The following is a 21,313-nucleotide window of genomic DNA, read 5'->3' as shown; positions in this document are numbered from 1 at the left end:
GCAGCCCTGCTGGCTTCAGCAGCCAGGACAAGAACGCAAGGGAGGTTTTCAGTTTTTATGCACTAGCTTTAGGCTGGCGCAACAGCCCTTTTCCAGGAAACAGTTCAGCATGGCATCCTGTCCCGCTCCTAGCCCACCACTAGCTGTCTGCCACAAGTGGGAACACTGCCAGCAGTATCTTGTCACCAAGGCACAGTAGGGGTTTCTAGTGGTGGTGCTTCTTTGCAGGTAGAGACCAGCAGTTCATAACCCTCACCAGCTATATTGCTCAGGGGGTTAGGACAGTGCTCTTAGTGTCTGGTAAAAGAACAACTTTTATACTCATTTCCATAATTTACCCATAAATATTGACATTTATCATGGCAAGTTGCAAATGTCATTAATAAGTGTCATGACACAAACCTGTCGACATTTGCAAGTAGAATCCAAGGCTAACTAAATGCTTTCCAGAAATGATTTAAATAAGTCTAATGTTCATTGTCACCAGTAGATGTTGTTATTGTTGTTATCATTAATTTATTACTACACAATCATCTCAAGGAGATGTGCAATAAAAACAGCAAAAAACCAAACCCAGTTAAAAACAAACCAAAAAAAGTCAATGCATTTAAAACAAAAATAAAACAATAAAAAACAGACATCCAGTTATTCAGCTGGGAAAGCCTGCCAGAACAAAAATGTCTTCAATTGTTTCCAGAAAGTGGGTGTGTGTCATATCTCAACAGGAATGCTCTTCTGCAGAACATGGGCAGCTACACTAAAAGCCCTCTTCTGAGTTACTGAAGAGCAGGCTCTGAGTTATTTGGAATTTGCAGAAGAAACTTTCTCACAGACCTTAGGGATCTACTGGCTATATAAGAGATAAGGCAGTCTCACAAATAACCCATTCCTGGGCTGTATAGAGCCTTATATGTTAGTACTAACACCTTTAACTTGGCTTGGTCACAGACTGGCAGACTGGCATATCCCACAAAGAAGGTTTAATGTGTAGGTGGTAGTTGGACTCTGCAAGCAACCTAACCACCATGTTCTGCAGCAGCTGCAGTATCCAATCCAACCCCACATGTGGTCCCACATTGAGCACATTACAGTAATCCAACCATGAGGTTACGAAAGCATGTACAACTGTGGTCAAACTATCCCAATCCATCAATGGCCATAGGTGTCCTACCAAATGAAGTTGGGGAAAGGCAATCTAGGCCACCAAGGATACCATGAGATAGTCTAGGTCAGAGGTTTTCAACCTTCTTGGGTTCATGGCTCCCTTAACCAACCACATTCTTTCTGCATCACCTCTGTGGGGCTCAGGATCCTCGTTATATCACCTGTTTTCAAACACCCTCCCTTGTGGAGTGTTCCTTCAGCCTCCTCTCTTGTCGTGTTTCCTTGGAGTCTTCTGGGCAGCCGCAGCTCCTGCCCTGGTCTCTGAGCTGCCTCACACTGCCCCACATAGGCCTGGGAAGCACCTTCTGGCCAGCCCCAGAGGCACCATCCGCCTGGGGAACTGTGCAAGCTTTTGGGAGGCAAGGATGAGACCATCAGAGGAGGGAGGGAAGGGACGAGAGATGAGAGGCCAGTGTTGCCCACGGCCCGCCGACCATCATTAAGGGACCCCAGGGTGCCACAGCACACTGGTTGAAAACCACTGGCCTACGGAATGATCGGAACTGTGAATAATTTGATTTCCTTTCAGTATGATTAGGTACACAAATATTAAAATTAGTGTTTATCTTGAATGATATTGTACCCCAAACATTATTACTTTGTTTGAGGTTTTAATTGTCTTTAGCCTCTACACCATTGTTGTTTTTTAATCCTACTTATTACAGCTTGCCTTATATGTGGGAATGATCAGCCAAAATTAAGCACTTCTTATTGATTTCAATGGAAGAATGCTAAACACATGTTTAACACTCCAGTTAAAATCAATGGGACAAAAGTGCTTAATAGTGTGTAGGCTGTGCCATTTTTTGGCTCACGGGTCAGTGTAAAACAAATACTGGATAAACTGAAAGGTTTAGATTATGAGAAAATGAGGAGGCCATGTCCAAGGCAAAAAAACTTTTCAATAAACACATTAAATGGTCCTAATGTATAAATGCACACAACAATTTTCCATGTAGCAAACATGAGCAACTTAACTACTGTATTCATGTAGAACTTATTTGGGTGGGAACTACGTTGCCTTTCCATAGCCGTCTTTAAATGAAAATTATCATTTTAATAAGTAACTGCCTGTATCCATATATACCAACTCAGTAACTTTGGCTCACAATAAGACAAATCAACAATGCCTGAGGTACATTTTAATCCCATTACTTTGTTTCAATTGTTACTTTGTTCTTATGTCAATCTCTCTCTTCATTTGATAAAGATTTTTTTGCAGTATGAGACTTACTACAATACGTGCTAAACACGTTTAAGGCAGAATTGCCTTTGTGATTGTTAGAACTTCAGCCATGTATATTAGAAGAAAGGGGTTGGAGGATGGGGATGAGAGTAATTTGCTGCAATTGTATTGTAATTGGCAGTCGTGAGGTGTGAAAGTGTGATTTAAAAGGAATAATCATTTGACCGTATTTAAATTAGATAATTGGGATGTGGAGTGTACAGGTTTCAAAATTGTTCTGCAACTAGTTACAAGCTCCCAATTGGTTCACTTTGATATTATACTATGTGTGCTCCCTGTAGTCAGTATCAAGTTAAACTATTTGGTTTGGAGAGGAAAATAATTTTAAATTTTCAGTGTTAACTTTCATGGAAACATTACAGATGCCTTATACTGAATCAGACCATTGGTCCATCTAGCTCAGTGTTATCTGTACTGATTGGCTGCAGTTATCTAGGGTTTCAGATAAGGGAAATTCCCAAGCCCTTCCACGACATGCCAGGGATTGAACCTGTGACCATCTGCATGCAAAGTAGATGCTATACCACTGTACTACAGTCTTTTGGCATTCAGAAGGGCTACACAGCTGAAGATGTATTCTATTATTAAGAATATTTTAAGGGAAATGGGGGGGGATATTAATATGAAAAACTTGTGTAAAGTTAGAGCATTGTAGAAGGAGGAAGCCAGTTACATGAATGCGGTCCTGCACGTGTTCGTGAAATTACACCATTGTACATACCCTCCAACATTTCTCCAATGACAATAGGGACATCCCATACCGTAATGATAATTTTACTATTTATACCCCCACTCATCTTACTGGGTTGCCCCAGCCACTCTGGGCAGCTTCCAACATACATAAAAATGTAATAAAACATTAAACATTTAAAAAATACCTTCCCTATACAGGATTCCCTTGGGGGCTGGATAACTCTAAACCCTCCAACATTTCTCCAATGAAAATAGGGACACCTTAAGGAAAAGTGGGACATTCCAGGATCAAATCAGAAACTGGGACGGCTTTTCTAAATCATGAGTGTCCCTGGAAAATAGGGACACTTGGAGGGTCTGCATTGTATAGTGTTCTAAGCTGTCCCTTTACACACCACACAAAATAAAGAACAGCATTATAGTTAATGTTAATAAGGTGTGCATTTCATATTAAAATATGTTAGAGCGGGAAGGAACAATATGTGAAGTCTACAATTCTAAAAAGTTTCATGCAAGTAAGTGCCTTTCAGATTGGAGAGATTACTTGTAGTAAACATATGTCTGCTTTCACATGTACTTTGCAAACAGGGCCTTCTAAGTTGAAGTGGATAAAGCCTGCAACATGCCCATTTTAAAGCCACTGAGGTTCCATGTAGTCACACATGTCTAGATTAGACTCCTCATCTTCAGTGGGTATGTATGAATACCTTTGATGGAAACTCAAATTGCAAATTCCAGAATGATTAACCTTCAGGAGGGATGTGTTTATTTCAATTTTCAGTTTAAAAAATCCACAGTGCAGTAGCGGTTGACAGGGTGGCACCGACGGGGCATTGTTCACCTGGCTTTCCAAAAACAAGCATTGCTACAATATACTGAAAATGGGAGGAGTGGGCAGATGCCACAGCAAAGCTAATCGTTCACCAACTGCTGTCGCCACAGCATTTTGACACTATTTTGACTTAGTTTCACTATTGTTGTTGTTGTTGTTGTTGTTGTTGTTGTTGTTGTTGTTATTAGTTCAGATTCTTCCTTTCCTCCATCACAGAATGCACAGCCTGGGGACATGTAGTTACCCATCCAGCCACTGACTAGGCCCAAACCAGCTTAGCATCAGCAAGGTGGCCTATTATGCCTTCTTGGACCAAACGATCAAATACTAACAGTTTAATACTAAAATTACTGCTGGATTTCCCCATCAGCTCTTATAAGCTTTCCATGTGACATACAGAATTTTAGCATTTATTTAAGTGCTGGAAGAGCCAGCAGCAATGGGTCTCCTTTTGGTAGGACAAATAGCTTAATAGAATATTCTTTTCAAAGGCAGCCGTGGCTACTTACATAACATAATGACTATATTTTCTCTTGTATGGGCAAAGGAAATTTTACAGCAGACATGGCTGCATAAACATTACCCATCACAGTATTAACAATAACAGTATTAGTACTGATTACATATTTATACAGTATTTTTTCAAATTGCTCAAAATGCTTCACTTGCATTAGTCCTGTAAACCTTTCATCAAACTTGTATTGTTATCCACCTGTTACAAATTGACATAAGGCAACCAAGTTCATGACTGATTTAAAATAAGAACCAGGGGACTTTCCAGTCCATCACTCATTTTCTAGTCGACTATGCTACACTAGAAGTCAGTGTGGGAGAAAACTATAGTTGTTTCAAATTGCAAGTGTGAGTGCACTCTTGCTGGTAATAATTCAACTGCCAAATCCTTGGGGAAACTATATTTTTTTTCCCTTTGCTCTTTGGTGTATACTTTGTAGAGAGAAATATCACATGCAAGACTTGGTCCCTGTCTTCTGGTAGCACAGGATTATGAACCAGAGTTGTCTCTATTAAGGACCTGATTCTTAAAGGTTTTGAGCATCTTCAACTCAATGAAGCCTAACACTTAAGAGTACTTGACATCTTTGAGCGCTGGGACCTCATCTGAGTTGATGGATGTTCGCCTTTGATATAGAATCAGGTGTCTGCATTCAATCACTTCAGAGTAATTATTACAGTAAGTATTCTAGATGTACAGTCTTTTCAATAGTTCCTAATACTTGAAGAACAGAAAGAGTACAGCTGTCTAGTAGAGCAAAATGAATGCTACATCAGTGTAGTGTGCCATTTTGTTAAACATGGGTCCAAAACTGAGCAATATCTGCTAGTTTCTAAATAGGCTTGAATCCAGACAGAAGCGTTGATGTGTTAGATATGCATCTGCATCTAACAATGGCTCTACACATTTCCTCATTATATTGAAGTCTACTAGTTTGATTGTCCAGATGTAATTAACCCATTCCACTAGCGGAAGCGAGTGAAAGGACCCTCAGTAGTACAGTGGGGCTTTTCTCCTCTCCTCCCTCAAATCCGCTGTAGAGTTTTGGAAGAATGCCCAGAACAGCACACAGAAGGAAAGTAGGGGAGATTGTTCCATCGGGCAAGAAGAAAGTGCATCAGGCAAGTGCTATTGCCATAGCACTACACTGAATTCCACCCAATATGTTTCATGTCCCACATCACATGCAAGAGTGCACATGAGAAGCAACTATTTCCAGTGACTACTTTTTAGTGGATATTTAACCTGAAGCACATTGTCAGAAATTAGTACAGTGGTACCTCGGGTTAAAAACTTAATTCATTCCAGAGGTCTGTTCTTAACCTGAAACTGTTCTTAACCTGAAGCACCACTTTAGCTAATGGGGCTTCCCGCTTCTGCCGCGCGATTTCTGTTCTCATCCTGAAGCAAAGTTCTTAACCCTAGGTACTATTTCTGGTTTAGCGGAATCTGTAACCTGAAGCATCTGTAACCCGAGGTACCACTGTACTTGCTTGTGTTGTTTCCAGAGATCAGAGGTCAGGTAACTCTAGGTCTTGGAGATGACATCAAAGCTTTGGTGAGGTGTGTTCATGAACAAAGCATGTATTCTAATGGATGATGGATGTGTATCTTATTTACAGCTTTACTAGTTTACATTTAATTCAATGGGCCAGCTCTTTCAATGCAACACTTGTATACATGGTTAAAAGGAATGGAATGTACAGGTGAGCAGAGTCCTTTAACAGGGTATAGAACACAGAAAAGAGGCAGTTGTTTTATTTTGCCTTGATTTGCTCTGAAGGCATATTCAGAAAAGCTAGTCAATATACTTTGTACAGTTCAAAACAAGTTTGAACACCCTCAGCATGAAATATTTTTGTAGTGTGTTGTATTATATTAGTTTAAAACAACAAAATAAATATTATCTTGTTATGCCTCATACTGAACGGAATGATCACCAAGGTGCTTTTTTCTCTAGATTCACATTAAATTCTGGACAGGTTCAGTCATTTTGGAGCTGAAAAACTGACAGTTTGCATTTGCAGGATTAGGTCCCATATGTGCTGTGATTCTGAAACAAGTCCTGTAGGGATGTGTTAAGCCTTGACAGCCTTTAACTGTGATTCCCCCTCCCCCGCTTACTTTCAGTTAATTTTGACACAGTGAGGGAGGGAGAGAGAGAATTATGAAGTTGCTTGCACATGGTATATGATGTTTGAAAAGCATGAAGTATTTTGAAATAGCTCCCCCCAAAAAAAATTAAATAAAAGGGAGTAAAATATTTTTTAAAAACCTGATTGGTCTAAGCATAATCCATACAACAGTTCAGGACACTACAAAATACTGTATGCAACAGTCAAAAACGAATTTGCAACAGTATTGTCTGCGCGCACACACACACACACACACATATCCCTAGAATCTTTTTTTAATTTGATAATATCTGAAAAGCTGTTGTTGAATGTTTTCTTTGTCCAGATTTGGACAATTGCATATCTTTGCTCTTTATAATAACACTTCCTCAATTTTCTTTCTTAGTATTTTTCCTTAGTATGGTTTGCTTAGCTTGCTTTTTCTATCCGAAACACAATTGCCATGCTGATAAAAGGATTGCCAGATGTCTCTTATTTTTAAAGAATATTGCTGCTTGCCAAAATATTTGACCAGTACAACTTCATAGAGGCCAACGAAACAAACACCATAACCAGTAATATTTCTTATTTTTGAACTTGATAAGGCAGTTGTAGTGCACTCTATATTATTATGGATAATAGCTTTATAGTTAACTCTTAATTTACAAATCACACTAATAATTGTAATGCAGTAGAACAAATGCTTATGTTTAGGTTATGAGGATAGTCCTGTTTCCTTAAATTCATATTGTAATTCTGAAATGCTGCTTTTACAGCCTGTGTTAAATGTACTGGTACTCAATATGCACCAATAAATAAACTTTCAATTATTGTGCAGTGAGCAGATTCACAACTAGGATAGTAATCTGAAACCAATGGGCTAACTAGTAATTATGCCAAATAAATAGTTTTGATGCATGTGATTATTTATACCAGAGGAATGAAAATGCAGAAAAAAATTTAATTGCTTTTCAACACCAGTTTTTTAAAAGTTGATATGCCATACTAAACATTTTAACATAATACAGGCTTGCATGTTCACTTTGTTAGAGTGTTTCCACAATAAACTTTTGCATTCCCCTGTTCCCCAACCCCACCCCATAGTTACTGTGTGATAAACAATATTGCGTAGCTCCATTAAAATCAATGAGATTTTTTTTTACCAGTGACTACTATAAGATACCGGGACGCGGGTGGCGCTGTGGGCTAAAGCCTCAACGCCTAGGGCTTGCCGATCGAAAGGTCGGCGGTTCGAATCCCCGCGGCGGGGTGCGCTCCCGCTGCTCGGTCCCAGCGCCTGCCCACCTAGCAGTTCGAAAGCACCCCCGGGGGCAAGTAGATAAATAGGTACCGCTTACCAGCGGGAAGGTAAATGGCGTTCCGTGTGCGGCTCTGGCTCGCCAGAGCAGCGATGTCACGCTGGCCACGTGACCCGGAAGTGTCCCCGGACAGCGCTGGCCCCCGGCCAATAGATGTGAGATGGGCGCACAAACCCCACAGTCTGTCAAGACTGGCCCGTTCGGGCAGGGGTACCTTTACCTTTACCTTACTATAAGATACAGATTATGCCTATACATCTGTGCAAATGCACAGAAGTTCTAATTCAGATTGCACCAGAAGGCAGTACAGTGGAACCTCATGTCATGTACCGTCCTCCTTACAAATGCTTCTTGTAACGAGCTCCGCTAACCCAGAAGTAGATGCCCCTTGTTGTAAACTTTGCCCTGGGATGCGAGCGGAAGTCGTGAGGCAGCAGCAGCGGCAGGCCCCATTAGCGAAAGCACACCTCATGTTAAGAACGGTTTTGGCTTAAGAACGGAACTCCGGAACAAATTTAGTTTGTAACCGGAGGTACCTCTATATATTTGACAGTACAATCTGGCATGCGTTTTAAGGGGTGGTGGTGTTCTGTATTGCTGCTCCTACGCTGCCTAAGAAGTGCACAAAACTCTCAAAAGTTTCAGGTTCATAACACTGGTACCATTTATAAGTAATGCATTGAGAGTAGTACAAGAATATAGTGGGCACTGATCCATTTGAGGAAGTGGCTTCAATGCATCCCCACACAGTTGCTTTATAGCATTTTGTGCTCACACAGCATTTGGTGCAGCATACTGTTTGCATCAGGTAGTCCCTGATTCACATTTTACCTCTGCCATGAACTCATTAGGTAAGCCACTATCTCAGCCCCATAATGGGAATAATAATATAGTTATTACAGTTGTTGTTGTTGCTATTGTTATTACTACTACAACATAGCTCAGTAATGAAAACTGCAAGAAATTAATGCATGTGAAGCAATTTGCTCTCTCTAAAACTCTACATAAATGCCATATATTATTAGTAGTAACTTGTGTTCTGCATTCAGATTATCTTCCCTCAATGGGGCAAGTGCACAAATGCATGGAAGACTGCAGCCATTGTGTTAAAGCATGTTTTGTTAACTCCAGAATTAATGTTTTACCAATTAAGCTTTGCAGATGTAAATTATACCCATGATTACATACCATTTGTATCATTTGCTTGGCAGGTTGCAGATGAATAAATTTTAAAGTTCTTAAAAAAAAAATCCCTCCATACATAACAACTGAAGCATTAATCTGTTCAAATATTTTAGCTTATGCATAAGGAATCAGAAGCCTTCTGGGCTATTTTATTTTATTTAAGTTAAATTGTTTTGTATGGCTGTCATATTTATTTACCTGTTTTTCTTGGTGAAATTAAATCCTCATATTTACTATAGGTTTACTGATTTATCTTAAAATGAAGGAGTGAACATCCAACTGTCATGAATTAAAATTTGATTTTGAAAATGTGGGTTTGTCAAGATAAAACTAAATTAGAGCACATCTTACACATTCTTATGCAAAGTATGATTTTAGATACTAACTGGTAAACCTCAAGTGCTCTTTTGAAATTCTTAGATCAAATTACAGCATGGGTTAGCAAAAAAAACCCCAAAAACCTATGTGAATTTCAATAACAAACTCTGTCCTAAATAATCCCAATACAAATGAGCACAACTGCAATAAAATATATTTACAAATTAATCCTGTTGCTCTATTAATTTATTGTGTAATTACTGCAATTCTTCCCACCTTGTTTTCAGTATTTCTTAATCATTAAGCTGAAAGCCTGACAGCAGTGCCAGCCCTGGCATGATTCTCTTTGACTAAAACCTTGTAAATTAACACAATTAGCACAGCATCATGCTGCTAATTAACTTCCTGTGTCTGGTGCAGCGGATGTGCAAACAAGGAAGAAGGAATCAGAAGGGAATAAACATGCCATTCTGTTACCAAACTGTATGCTGTGTTAGGTCTAGCTCAGCGGGGCTAAACTGGTCATGTCAAGATTCTGGAGTCAGGCAAAAGAGGGCTAAAGGGGTTTGGGAAGAAGAAAAGCAAGATGAGGAGGCTACAGGCTGTCAAAAATAGAACGCAGAATTCATAAGAGAACCCGTGACACAAATGCTTCGTTTACTCTAAGCCTTCTTATCAGAGAATCTGTGCCAAAGGGTACAAGACAGGTTGGTGGAAAAAATAAAAATCACTTTTTGTAAAACGAGCAAGATATTGCTGAGGCTTGCCTTCATGCTGCCTGCGATACATAGGAAAGAGTTGAAGAAGCTTTTTTTTTTTTAATGCTGGTGAACTCTATTTGCCATTTGGAATGGCTTACCAAATTACAACTAAAGAAATATCTCTCTTCTCTCTCTCCCTGGCATGGTTAATTGTGCTAATGCATTGGTCACACTGCGTTACTTAAGTATTCTCTGATTGTTTACAGCCAGCACTTCTTCTTTTTTTTCTGAACTTTTAGCAAGAAGACTACACTTAATTCTTCCTTTTCTCGTTTCACCCCACCTGCTATGTACCCTAGAGGCAGGGAGGGGAAGGGAGAGTTTGGAACAGGGAGGGAGGCGAAAGGAGAGCAAGTGAAAAGGGCAGGCAGACAAGTGATGCTTGGGCTTTGCTCTTTTCTTCTCCCCCCACCCTTCCTCCCAGTGCCTCAACAACAGAACTGTGAGGCAGAGAGCAGCCAGTTGTAATTCATACCGAGTTGTAGGCTTTGTGTGATGAAAGCAACGGAGCGCTGCCTGGGAGATTGCTTTGCTGCACTCCACGAAGCAGATTTGAAACTGTCGTGGACCACTTTAGATGAGAGTTGGATTATGGAATGACCTGCTATGTCTGTGTCATATTGTTCTGCGCAGGGTGCATTATACTGTGCTAACTAGGTATTCAGTACCAAATAAGAAAGGTATCCTAGATGTGATCTGTCAGCTGTGTCATGTCTCTCTCTCTCTTCTCTCTCTCTCGCCCTGTGTGTGTGTTTTAAAAAATGTTAAAATTTAAAACTGAAACTGATGAGGGAAGATAGAGTGTTTGTGGTATGAAACATGTTACTTAACATTGAATCCATGCTCAGAATACCAAAAATGTACCAAATTACACTTTTAAAACATCCAGCTGGGTTAAATCACATACTCCCACACCCCAACTAATCAGACTGCAATTCTAATCCCAGTTACATGAAAGTATCCCACACTGAATTCACTATTACTTACTTCTGAGTAGACATGGTTAGGATTGTACTGTAAGTAGAATATTTTAAGAGAGGGGCATGTATATATTTTTCAAGAAAATGTGCCACTGGTGATCTTTTTTTTTTTTTACAGGCAGCTTGGATGTATAAATAATCTGCTGACTTTAAGCACAGCAATTATTATATCTATAAATGAAGAAATCAAGTGGATGTATTTAGATGCCTTTGCAACAGTATTTTCCGCTTGTTAATTTTGGCTTTTTTGTTTTTGTTTTTGTTCTCCCCACCCCAATCCTCAGGCTTGAAGATGCAGTGGACGCCAGAGCATGCCCAGTGGCCAGAGCAGCACTTTGACATCACTTCAACAACCCGGTCTCCTGCCCACAAGGTAGAAGCTTACCGTGGACACCTGCAACGCACCTACCAGTATGCTTGGGCTAATGATGACATCTCTGCTCTAACTGCCTCAAATCTGCTGAAAAAATATGCAGAAAAGTATTCTGGTATTTTGGAAGGGCCAGCTGAACGGCCTATCCTAAGTAACTACTCAGAGCCTCCATCAGGGCTGGTGAATGGCCGCAAGAGTGAAAGTGAACCCTGGCAGCCTTCTTTGAACTCTGAGAGTGTTTATCCCATGAACTGTGTCCCAGATGTTATCACTGCCAGCAAAGCTGGAGTAAGTACTGCCCTCCCTCCAGCAGATGTCTCTGCCAGTATAGGGAGTTCACCTGGGGTGGCTAGTAACCTGACAGAATCTAGTTATTCTAGTAGTACATGTGGAAGTCATACGGTACCCAGTCTGCATTCAGGGCTCCCATCTCAGGAATATGCCACAGGATACAATGGATCTTACTTGCATACAAGTTATAGTGGCCAGCCAACACCTGCACTTCCTTCACCTCATCCATCCCCTCTACATAGCTCTGGGCTTTTACAACCACCCCCACCTCCACCACCCCCTCCAGCCCTAGTACCAGGCTACAATGGAACGTCTAATCTTTCCAGTTATAGCTATCCATCTGCAAGTTATCCCCCTCAAAGTGCTGTTGGGCCTGGATATAGCCCTGGTGGTGCTCCTCCTCCTTCAGCATATCTGCCTTCAGGAATCCCTGCTCCAACTCCTCTTCCCCCTACTACAGTACCTGGTTACAGCTACCAGAGTCATGGTTTAACGCCCATTGCACCCTCTGCCCTGACAAACAGTTCAGCAAGTTCTCTGAAAAGAAAAGCTTTCTATATGGCAGGACAAGGAGAAATGGACTCCAGTTATGGAAATTACAGCTATGGCCAACAGAGATCTACACAAAGTCCTATGTACAGGATGCCCGACAACAGCATTTCAAATGCCAACAGAGGGAATGGCTTTGACAGGAGTGCTGAACCACCATCCTTAGCATTTAAACCAACAAAACAGATAATGGCTTCTGAACAGCAAAGGAAATTCAGCCAGTCCAGTAGGGCTCTGACACCCCCTTCCTACAGCACTGCTAAAAATTCACTTGGGTCAAGAGCAAGTGAACCATTTGGGAAGTACAGCTCTCCAGTAATGAATGAACACGGTGATGAGCATAGACAACTCCTTCCTCACCCAATGCAAGGCCCAGGACTTCGTGCAGCTACCTCATCCAACCACTCTGTTGACGAGCAACTGAAAAATACTGACGCACACCTCATTGACCTTGTAACCAATGAGATTATCAACCAAGGACCTCCTGTGGACTGGAATGACATTGCTGGCCTAGATTTGGTAAAGGCTGTCATTAAAGAGGAGGTTTTATGGCCAGTATTGAGGTCAGATGCATTCAATGGGCTGAGTGCTCTACCTCGGAGCATCCTTTTGTTTGGACCTCGGGGAACAGGCAAAACATTAATGGGCAGATGTATAGCTAGCCAGCTGGGAGCCACGTTTTTCAAAATCACTGGCTCCGGTCTTGTCACAAAGTGGATAGGGGAAGGAGAAAAAATTGTTCATGCCTCCTTCCTTGTGGCAAGGTGTCGCCAGCCCTCAGTGATTTTTGTTAGTGACATTGACGTGCTACTTTCATCCCAAGTGAATGAAGAACACAGTCCAGTATGTCGAATGAGAACTGAGTTCCTTATGCAGCTGGACACTGTGCTAACTTCTGCTGAGGACCAAATAGTAGTAATTTGTGCCACCAGTAAACCGGAAGAAATAGATGAATCTCTTCGAAGGTACTTCATGAAACGACTTTTAATCCCACTTCCTGACAGCACAGCAAGGCACCAGATAATAGTACAACTGCTCTCACAGCACAATTACTGTCTCAATGACAAGGAGGTTGCACTGCTTGTCCAGCGCACGGAAGGCTTTTCTGGACTAGATGTTGCTCATTTGTGTCAGGAAGCGGTAGTAGGCCCACTCCATGCCATGCCAGCCACAGACCTTTCAGCCATTATGCCCAGCCAGTTGAGGCCCATTACATATCAAGACTTTGAAAATGCTTTCTGCAAGATACAGCCTAGCATATCTCAAAAAGAGCTTGATACATATGTTGAATGGAACAAAATGTTTGGTTGTAGTCAGTGACAAGTCTTTTTTTAAAAAAATGTAATGAATGTTGGTGCGTGCACACACACATACATACACACAAACCTGTTACATAGGGCATGGAACCCCTCTTCAGTAGAGTTAAAATTGTGAAAGAGTATTGTGCGGGGGAGGGGGGGACAATGATCACCTTGCATCAAAAGAGCCAGGTGTAGGTTTGAAGGAATATTGCATCAAACAAGAGCTGTTGATCTGAAAAGCCACAGATGACAGAAAGCATCTGTTGATGCTCCATTCTCTTCAGGCTAGACAACACACTCTCGCCGTGGAGCAAGGAGCCAAGTGGCTTGATTTTTAGAAGGACATGAACCCTGTGTGTTGATTCCATTCTGCTGTTCTCGAGATTTAGTTGCTGTCAAGTGCCTGAAGTGGTGCTTTCTCCCCCTCCCTTCTTTTCATTTTCTTTTCTTTTTTGTTGGCCTCACAATTACATTGGTGGCATGTGCTAATATAAAGAGCTTTAACTTCAAAATGTTATGGGACTAAAGAAATGAATGGTTGCGTTGCGACAGAGAACTACATTTTTTTTGTTTTCTTTTGTTTTTGTTTTTTTTTTTTTTTTTGGCTAAACTAAGAGCAACAGTATTCCTCAATCCTGTCTGTTCTGCAGTACTAAACTAAGAACAGGTAAAACAGGGTAATGGTAATCTGGACCTTAATTTCTGCAGTTCATTTCTTTTAATGTTCTGTCTGCAAAAAAAGAAAAAAGAAAAAAAACTCAGGAAAGTGATTGTGATTTGTACAGTACCTCAAAGGAATGTGTTGAAAGCACTATGTACTGCTGAGAGTTAATAGGATAGGCTTCAATGTTACTTTATATTAAATATGTATGTATGTTTACCTCAACAGTTGGAAAAAAAATGGCAAGGAGAAATATTTTGAATGTATCCAGGAGCAAGCTGAAGTATGTTATAAATGAGTCTTTCAGCATTTCAAAATAGAACCCGAGAGGGTATCCCAGTGTTTTAGGAAATGGTTTTCTCCCCCCCCCCCTTAATATTGGGGATCAAATTGGAACAAGAGAATTTCCATGGCAGTAGTGTGTGGAAGTCCTTAAGTCCTTGACAGTTTTGTGACACATTGGTAGACAGTCCACCAACGGCAAGAAAGCCACCCTGTCGAATTAAGTAATCATCTGAGACAGTCAAAGGCAACATCTAGTTAGGACTCTGAGAGGCAAATTACCTTAGACTACAATGGCTTTTATACCATGGTTAGAGATGTAGTGTCTTGATTATTTCACTGCGTCAATAGAACAAAATCATTCTAGGTCACTAAGAAAGGTTGTGGGTTGCAAAGCTGTTTGCAGCAATGCAGTAGATAGTAACCGAACAAAAAAGCAAGAAAAATTTAAGTCCTCCAATCACAATTTTCTTCCTCATCTTCCATTTCCAAAAGACGAAGGAATTTTTTTTGCTTTTTTTGCTGGGGGAGGGTTGTGTGTACATTGTCTCTTCCATTTTTGTCTCTCTCTTTTTTTTAGGGTAAATGAGCCCACCATTTTATTTCTACCTCAGTTTTTGTTAAATTCCTCTTTGGAAAGCAAAGTAAAGATGAGGACAAGCTGGATTACATCTAGGATGCTAACCTCCTTAATGACTTTAATGGAACCCTATGAACGTTTTACTCAGTAAGTTGCCCAGAGTTCCAGGAGATTTAACTCCCAAGGAAGTGTGCTTAGTATTTCAATCTAAGGGAAGGGAAGGGAAAGGAGGGGATGGAGGAAGATTCAGTTCTGGAGTGAAGCCCATCTATATCTTTTACCTCTTCCCTCCTTGTCCAGAGAGGGCAAATGTTGCTGAGTCTTCCTTCTGGACAGGCAGACTAGCTAGCATGTGTGGCTTTTTGTTCTTTTTGTGCTTCCACTCCACATTGTCTTTTTTATTATTCTTTAATGCTTTTATGAGCAATTCTGTTCATGACAGCTGACTGATGCTGGTAATGTCTCTGAGCACTGTAGCAATCCGAGCCTTCACAGCCACACGAGCAGAACAGTCTCCCCCACTTTTTTTGAAGTGATTTTCTGTTTACTTTAAAGAGAGAGTAGCAAAACACTTGCAAAGCACTGGCATTTTATGTTTCTTTTAAGTAATGTACCTTCAATTACATGAAATAAATGCACTGAAAAGCCCTTAGGAGAAAAAGACCAATCAGTTACCTGGTTATTTTGTGTCTTTAAAGCTACTTTCCAGTTATCATACTTGACATTTAGTCAGTTGAAACATTAGGGATGAGAAAGTTAATAGTGGGTAGGTAGATTGTATTTTATTTCTGATTATTGATTTCCTTTTAATTTCTTAAAATTTCTTTTAATATCCATGGCTAAGAACAGAGCAAATAAACCAAAATGTACATTCTAGCAATTATTTTATTCAATCTAAATCTAGTGTTGTTGCTTTTAAGGCAGAAGGTGCATTTTAAAAAAACACAGTGCCTTTCACTGATATAGTAAAGTAAGATGCTTTGCATTTTCAAGTAGTGAATGCCTTCCTTTTTGCCTTTCAATACTCTTACATTTCTTCTATTATATCTTCCTTTCTGTTTGTGAAGCCCAAGTATCCCGTTTCCCAATGATTCACATTGATCTTGCAGACAGGTTTGCTGATGCAGATTGCTGATCTGTTTTTCATCTTTTACACATTGCATTTTGTGTTTGCTATCAAGCTGTGCTCATTTGAAAGATTCAAGCATGTTTTGAAGAACTAACTCATGCTCACACCAGAAATTCTATGCTTTCTACTAAATCAATATTATTAACTAAACTTAAGTAAACATAATGTCATATACATGACCACATAAAATATAAAGTTTTCTATCCCCATAGCCCACTAAATAAAATTAAAAACTACTTCAAAAGAATTTTCAGGTCACATTTTGGCTCCCATTTTACATCATATATGTTGGGAAAGGTAATTATTATTTCAATTAGCTTTAAATATAAAAAGCAAAATGATGAAGCTGAAAGAATTAAAAGTGTGTGTGTGTGTGTGTGTGTGTGTGTGTGTGTACACCCACACACCCACACCTACCCACTTGAATCCATTGATGCATTGATGCAAGCACCAGGGGATTAGGTTTTCATCCCACTTGCAGCAGCTAATGGCTATAATGCTTTACATAACATGAGGGAAATACTTTTGTTTACCCTATCTTCCTACCAACTGGAAGCAAGCTATAATATTCTATCAGTTCCTGCCAATGGAAGTTCACTGATAAATGGAATCGCACAGCCTTTGTCCAGTGTGCTCAGACCCCATTTGCTCATTTTTAACGAACTATCCTTATGCTAGTTGGAAGCAACTGCTTTCATGCATCCCATGTGAATAGGGCCATTCTTTTCTTATGCTGCTACATTTCCTTCTGTACCCTATATGTTTCAATACAAAAGAAATGGATCCTGACTTAAGCTTCTAAGGTGTTGGATGATCCATGAAAGAGAAGACTAGCTTTTGTGAGGGAATCAATATGACCAACATATAAAAGTGTTCTGCGGATTTAAAATGGCTTCTGTAGGAAGGTATCTGCTATCTTTTTCCATTGGTCAGAACTATGGGTTTTGTATCAACAATAAATAAATAAAAACTTTGGGCAAGAATTGTCAGATTCCATATTGGGCAGATCTCATGTGCCTTTAATAGAAGGGAGAATATTAATAGTTTCAGCTTCTCCCACCATTATATCTACATGATAATTGAAACTGCACCTGCCAAACTCTTCCTTCTGTACAACTGGTAATTAGTTAAGGACAACAAAGCCCTGCCTGATAGCTTGTTGGAATGTTCTTTGAATACTTTGGGGTAGACAACTATTGCATGCTGGCTGTAGTAGCCTATCAAAATGTGTGGGGTGAGATAATAATAGAAACCACCATTTATTTGCATAAGATGAGGCTTCTTCTTCAACTACAATAACAATTCCAAGAACAGAAAAAGCAGGGACAATTTTATGCCAGCCAAATTATCAAGGCCAATTCAAAATGCAGCATCATGACCTTTATATGAGTTTATACAGAAATGCTCTACATTTCTGGCATGCTTCTTTCCCCAAAATATTTAGACCATTAAAGATAGTAGTGAAAAGTTTGCTGACTGAGCTGATCAATGGAATGTGAAAGCAGTTTAAGGCTATTTACTTTTGCACAAAATATTTCTCTATTAGTCAATTTGTATTCTATTCAAATGCAGATAGATGGGTAAAATGGTTTTTCTTGTGCATTTCAAACCCATCAAGGAGAAAATAAAACCTCCCAGTAAAACACATAGGCAAAGCACCATCTGGGAAAGCTAGCTCATCTGTCCAGGGGCTATGCTCTGTAAAATAGTACAGGGTCATTTTATATGGGCTGGCGTAATACTTTGCTAGGCAATTTTCGAAAGGAGATAATCTAGTGTAAAAACCCCAATTAATTCCAACAGATGTTGGTAGATGGTAATGTGTTTACATGTCAAAAGCTGCAAACAAAGGTTTCTGCTGCCTGAAAATGTGTGTAACTTTGAATAGACTGTTATAAGGACCAGCTTATGTGTTTCATTCAAATCAATGCAGACCTCATTCTATGAAATTGAAATATTTCCTTTCTAAAGCGAGATCTCAAAAATAAAACATTGAAGTTGACTTTAAATTTTGTTCATACCATTTATTGCCACCCACGCTCATCAGTTCGAATTACTTCTGATTTGAGAAATGCCTATCTTATCCTAATCTCTAAAGTATATGCTGTATATGTTAGCTTTCTTCACTAGCCTACTAGGAAAATCTCCTACGTAAATCTCCATTGAAATGCATGTGTGTTGCCCACTTTTGCACTTCCCAGGCATTTCAATGGGATTTACGTAGGTAAAACTCCTGGTAAGCATATGCTCCAGAACTGAAGATCAACATGCCTTCCCCTTACAGCACTAACTTCATTTCATCTTGTATGTGTGCATGTGTTTATACAATAGTTATCTGTACATATATACATAACCTGAAGTATTTTTGCTTTCACTTTCCTTTGAAAGATAAAAAGCTTTCTGTTCCTTAATCATTTGCAGATTTATACATATATGAAGCACATTAGTAAACACAGAGCCAGAAATATTCCTACACTCAAAAGAAGCAGCTGTACTGGGGACTAGTCAATACATGAACTGAATCTCCCACTCTGCAAAGACCTTTGGTTGACATTCGATTTTGAACCTGCCAGATACATTTTTGTGAACCAGAGATACTGCATCTTTAATGAACAAGTCTCTATTCTTTCCCCTGTTTTTAAATACAACACAAGAAGTGTAGCACTAGGCACTGCAATTGTCAAAGACAATTAGACTGAAAGCAGGAAAATTTCACCTCCCTGTCTCGGTGATATGTAGAATGTCGGCAGTGTGGGTCAGCCTTGCTACAGAGTTGTGTGAGAATATATGAATCAGTCCTATAGAATGTTAAATATTTATAAAATGGTTCTGTTCTACACCAAGGTTGGGAATGCAGTCATTCCTCCTTGTTGTCTTACAATACACAAAGAGGCAAAAGTTTATTTTCACACCTAAACTTCACGTGTATGTTCTTTTCTTTCTTTCCTTCTGTTGGTTTATATGCAGTCACTAGAGGGTTTTTTTCTGCTTCCTTTTTATGTATATTATAAATCTATATATATATATATATATATTTTCCCCACCGTCGCATTGGGTGTGCATTCAGACATTGTTCTTTAAAACCATTTCTACCTCATTGCTACATATTGTACATGTAGTATTTATTTGTTGTCTTTTTTTGAATGTCATGCATTTCGTAAGAAAGACTTGTCCTTGAACTTGAACAGTCTACCTCAGAAAGACTGTCTCTACACTGAACAGTATTAACAACTGAAATGATAAGACACATTAGCAAAGTGTGGCAGGGTAGATAATGCATGAGGACTTGGGATACTGATGGACTTTTAATTGTACTCTTGTAACACAAGATTGCTTAAAGGAACTTAAAGGAAATTATGCACTGTGCAGATCTTTATCAAGGTCCCACTTTTTGGCATGCTATAGGAAAATGCAGCTTTATTCTGATGGACCCTGATTTGGGGGAGGGGGAATAATTGTCAATTTTCTTAAGCATTATTTGCATTTGCAATCTGTCTACACTCTATTACTGTATCGTGTTAACTGACAACAATACAACTTGGCTCTTAAACTGGAAACAAATGATAGTATTTAAGGATTATTTTTATCTTCAGTAATGTAAAAATGTGTCACACTGTAAGTCTGTAAGTTTCCTATTCCCTGTGTACAGTACTGAAAAGAAACAAACTGCATTTGTAAGAGTCTACAAGGTTTAAACATAAACCAAAAATGGAAAAAAGAGGCACTTCCCAAAGGACTTTAAAATATGGGCTTCAATCCTGCACACTATTTCTCATGTCTAAATGCCACTGAAATTTATTTACACATGCACAAATGTGCACAGGATTGCAGCCATGGAATCAAGGTGCTCATGTGTTCTGTAATCAAATAGTTTTGTTGCTAATTCTGCTTTATCAACGTGTTTGGTTTTGGATGCAATTGTACACGGATGGCACATTTGGAAGTACTTTGTATGAAGTATTTTACATTTTATTATTTATTTTTGCATCACTTCCCCCACCCCTTTGTCTCCAAAAGCTTTGTATTACTGTAGGGGGAAGGATACAATTTGTTTTCTTTCTCTCGCTTTAAAAAATATATATATATAAAAAGAAAATACTGAAATGGGTAAGCCACCCCAGTCAATGCATGAACTTTTCTAGTTGCTTGTCAGCAAATTGTGGATCTTTTTACAAAAGCAAATGAACTGTGACAATCCACAACTCTCACAGATGTGAATGCAGAAATGCATTTGAAAATTCTTGGTATGCCTGACAATCTGTTCTTTAAGTTCCATTTAAAAAGTAGCATCAGATCCTTTCCACTGCAGTTTCTTGAAAGAGTATCATTGTCTTGAGGGTGTCTAATGTAATGATTTAAGAGGTGGGGGGATTATTTCTGTTTGTTTGCTGTATTAGGTGAGGGATGCCATATTTCTTGTCAACTAATAGTACTTGTCTGGGGACAGAAATTGTTTTTTCTTAAAGCCCAACTAAATTAAAATTTTGGTGCACTTTGCTTTCCTGGCCATATTGATTTTATTTGCTTAAATTGAAACAATGTGTTGGATTTGACCAGTTTTTGACCTCTCACAGGGAGGGAAAAGCCTTTATAGTACAAGTTTCTTTGGATTCTTCTGGTACTTGTTTTGCTTATTTATTCAGCAAACTCAAAATCATTTTTGTTGTGCATTATTTTGCATCTGCTGAAACTAAATGTGATATTATTGCACTCATTAAAAATGAAACAATCCAGTTCTCTTGGAAAAAAATGACAAGCTTTAGATGATGAAAGCTTAAATTATCCATCACTTTCAAAATGAATTCATATAATTTGTGAACATTATTAATGTAAATGAGACATTTCTGCTTAGATTTTTTTTTTTGATGGGATCATTATATGGTTGATCATATGTGTGTAGGAAGCTGCTGTACAATTAACCTGGAGATCTGAAAATGCTTTTTTGTCCTCATTGTTACAGTTTCAATTGTAATCCATGCATCTCATTTTCTTGGGTGTTAGCACTGTAATATAAAAAAAAC

At 39.3% G+C, this 21,313-nt stretch overlaps 1 protein-coding gene and 1 long non-coding RNA gene across 6 annotated transcripts in view; one reads left to right on the top strand and one right to left on the bottom strand.

The window, feature by feature from the left end:
* Positions 1-20,972, top strand: part of FIGN (fidgetin, microtubule severing factor) — a 129,438-nt gene extending 108,466 nt beyond the window's left edge. For 2 of the 3 annotated variants that reach the window (XM_082236752.1, XM_082236750.1), the window contains one exon: positions 11,411-20,972. In XM_082236752.1, the coding sequence (XP_082092878.1) occupies positions 11,411-13,659 (2,249 nt within the window). In that variant the 3' untranslated portion in view covers positions 13,660-20,972. Of the gene's footprint in view, positions 1-5,776; positions 6,156-11,410 lie in introns of those variants that run through there. The other variant, XM_082236751.1, reaches the window with a different exon arrangement.
* The window catches only part of LOC309540342, a 416,440-nt gene that overhangs the window by 381,958 nt on the left and 13,169 nt on the right, over positions 1-21,313 (bottom strand). The gene's annotated exons all lie outside the window — the stretch shown is intronic.

Source organism: Podarcis vaucheri, assembly GCF_965113315.1.
Source record: "Podarcis vaucheri genome assembly, chromosome: 1".
In the NCBI taxonomy this organism is placed as follows: domain Eukaryota; kingdom Metazoa; phylum Chordata; class Lepidosauria; order Squamata; family Lacertidae; genus Podarcis; species Podarcis vaucheri.
Note: the sequence above shows the minus strand (reverse complement) of the source record. Positions and strands in the feature narration are given on the sequence as shown.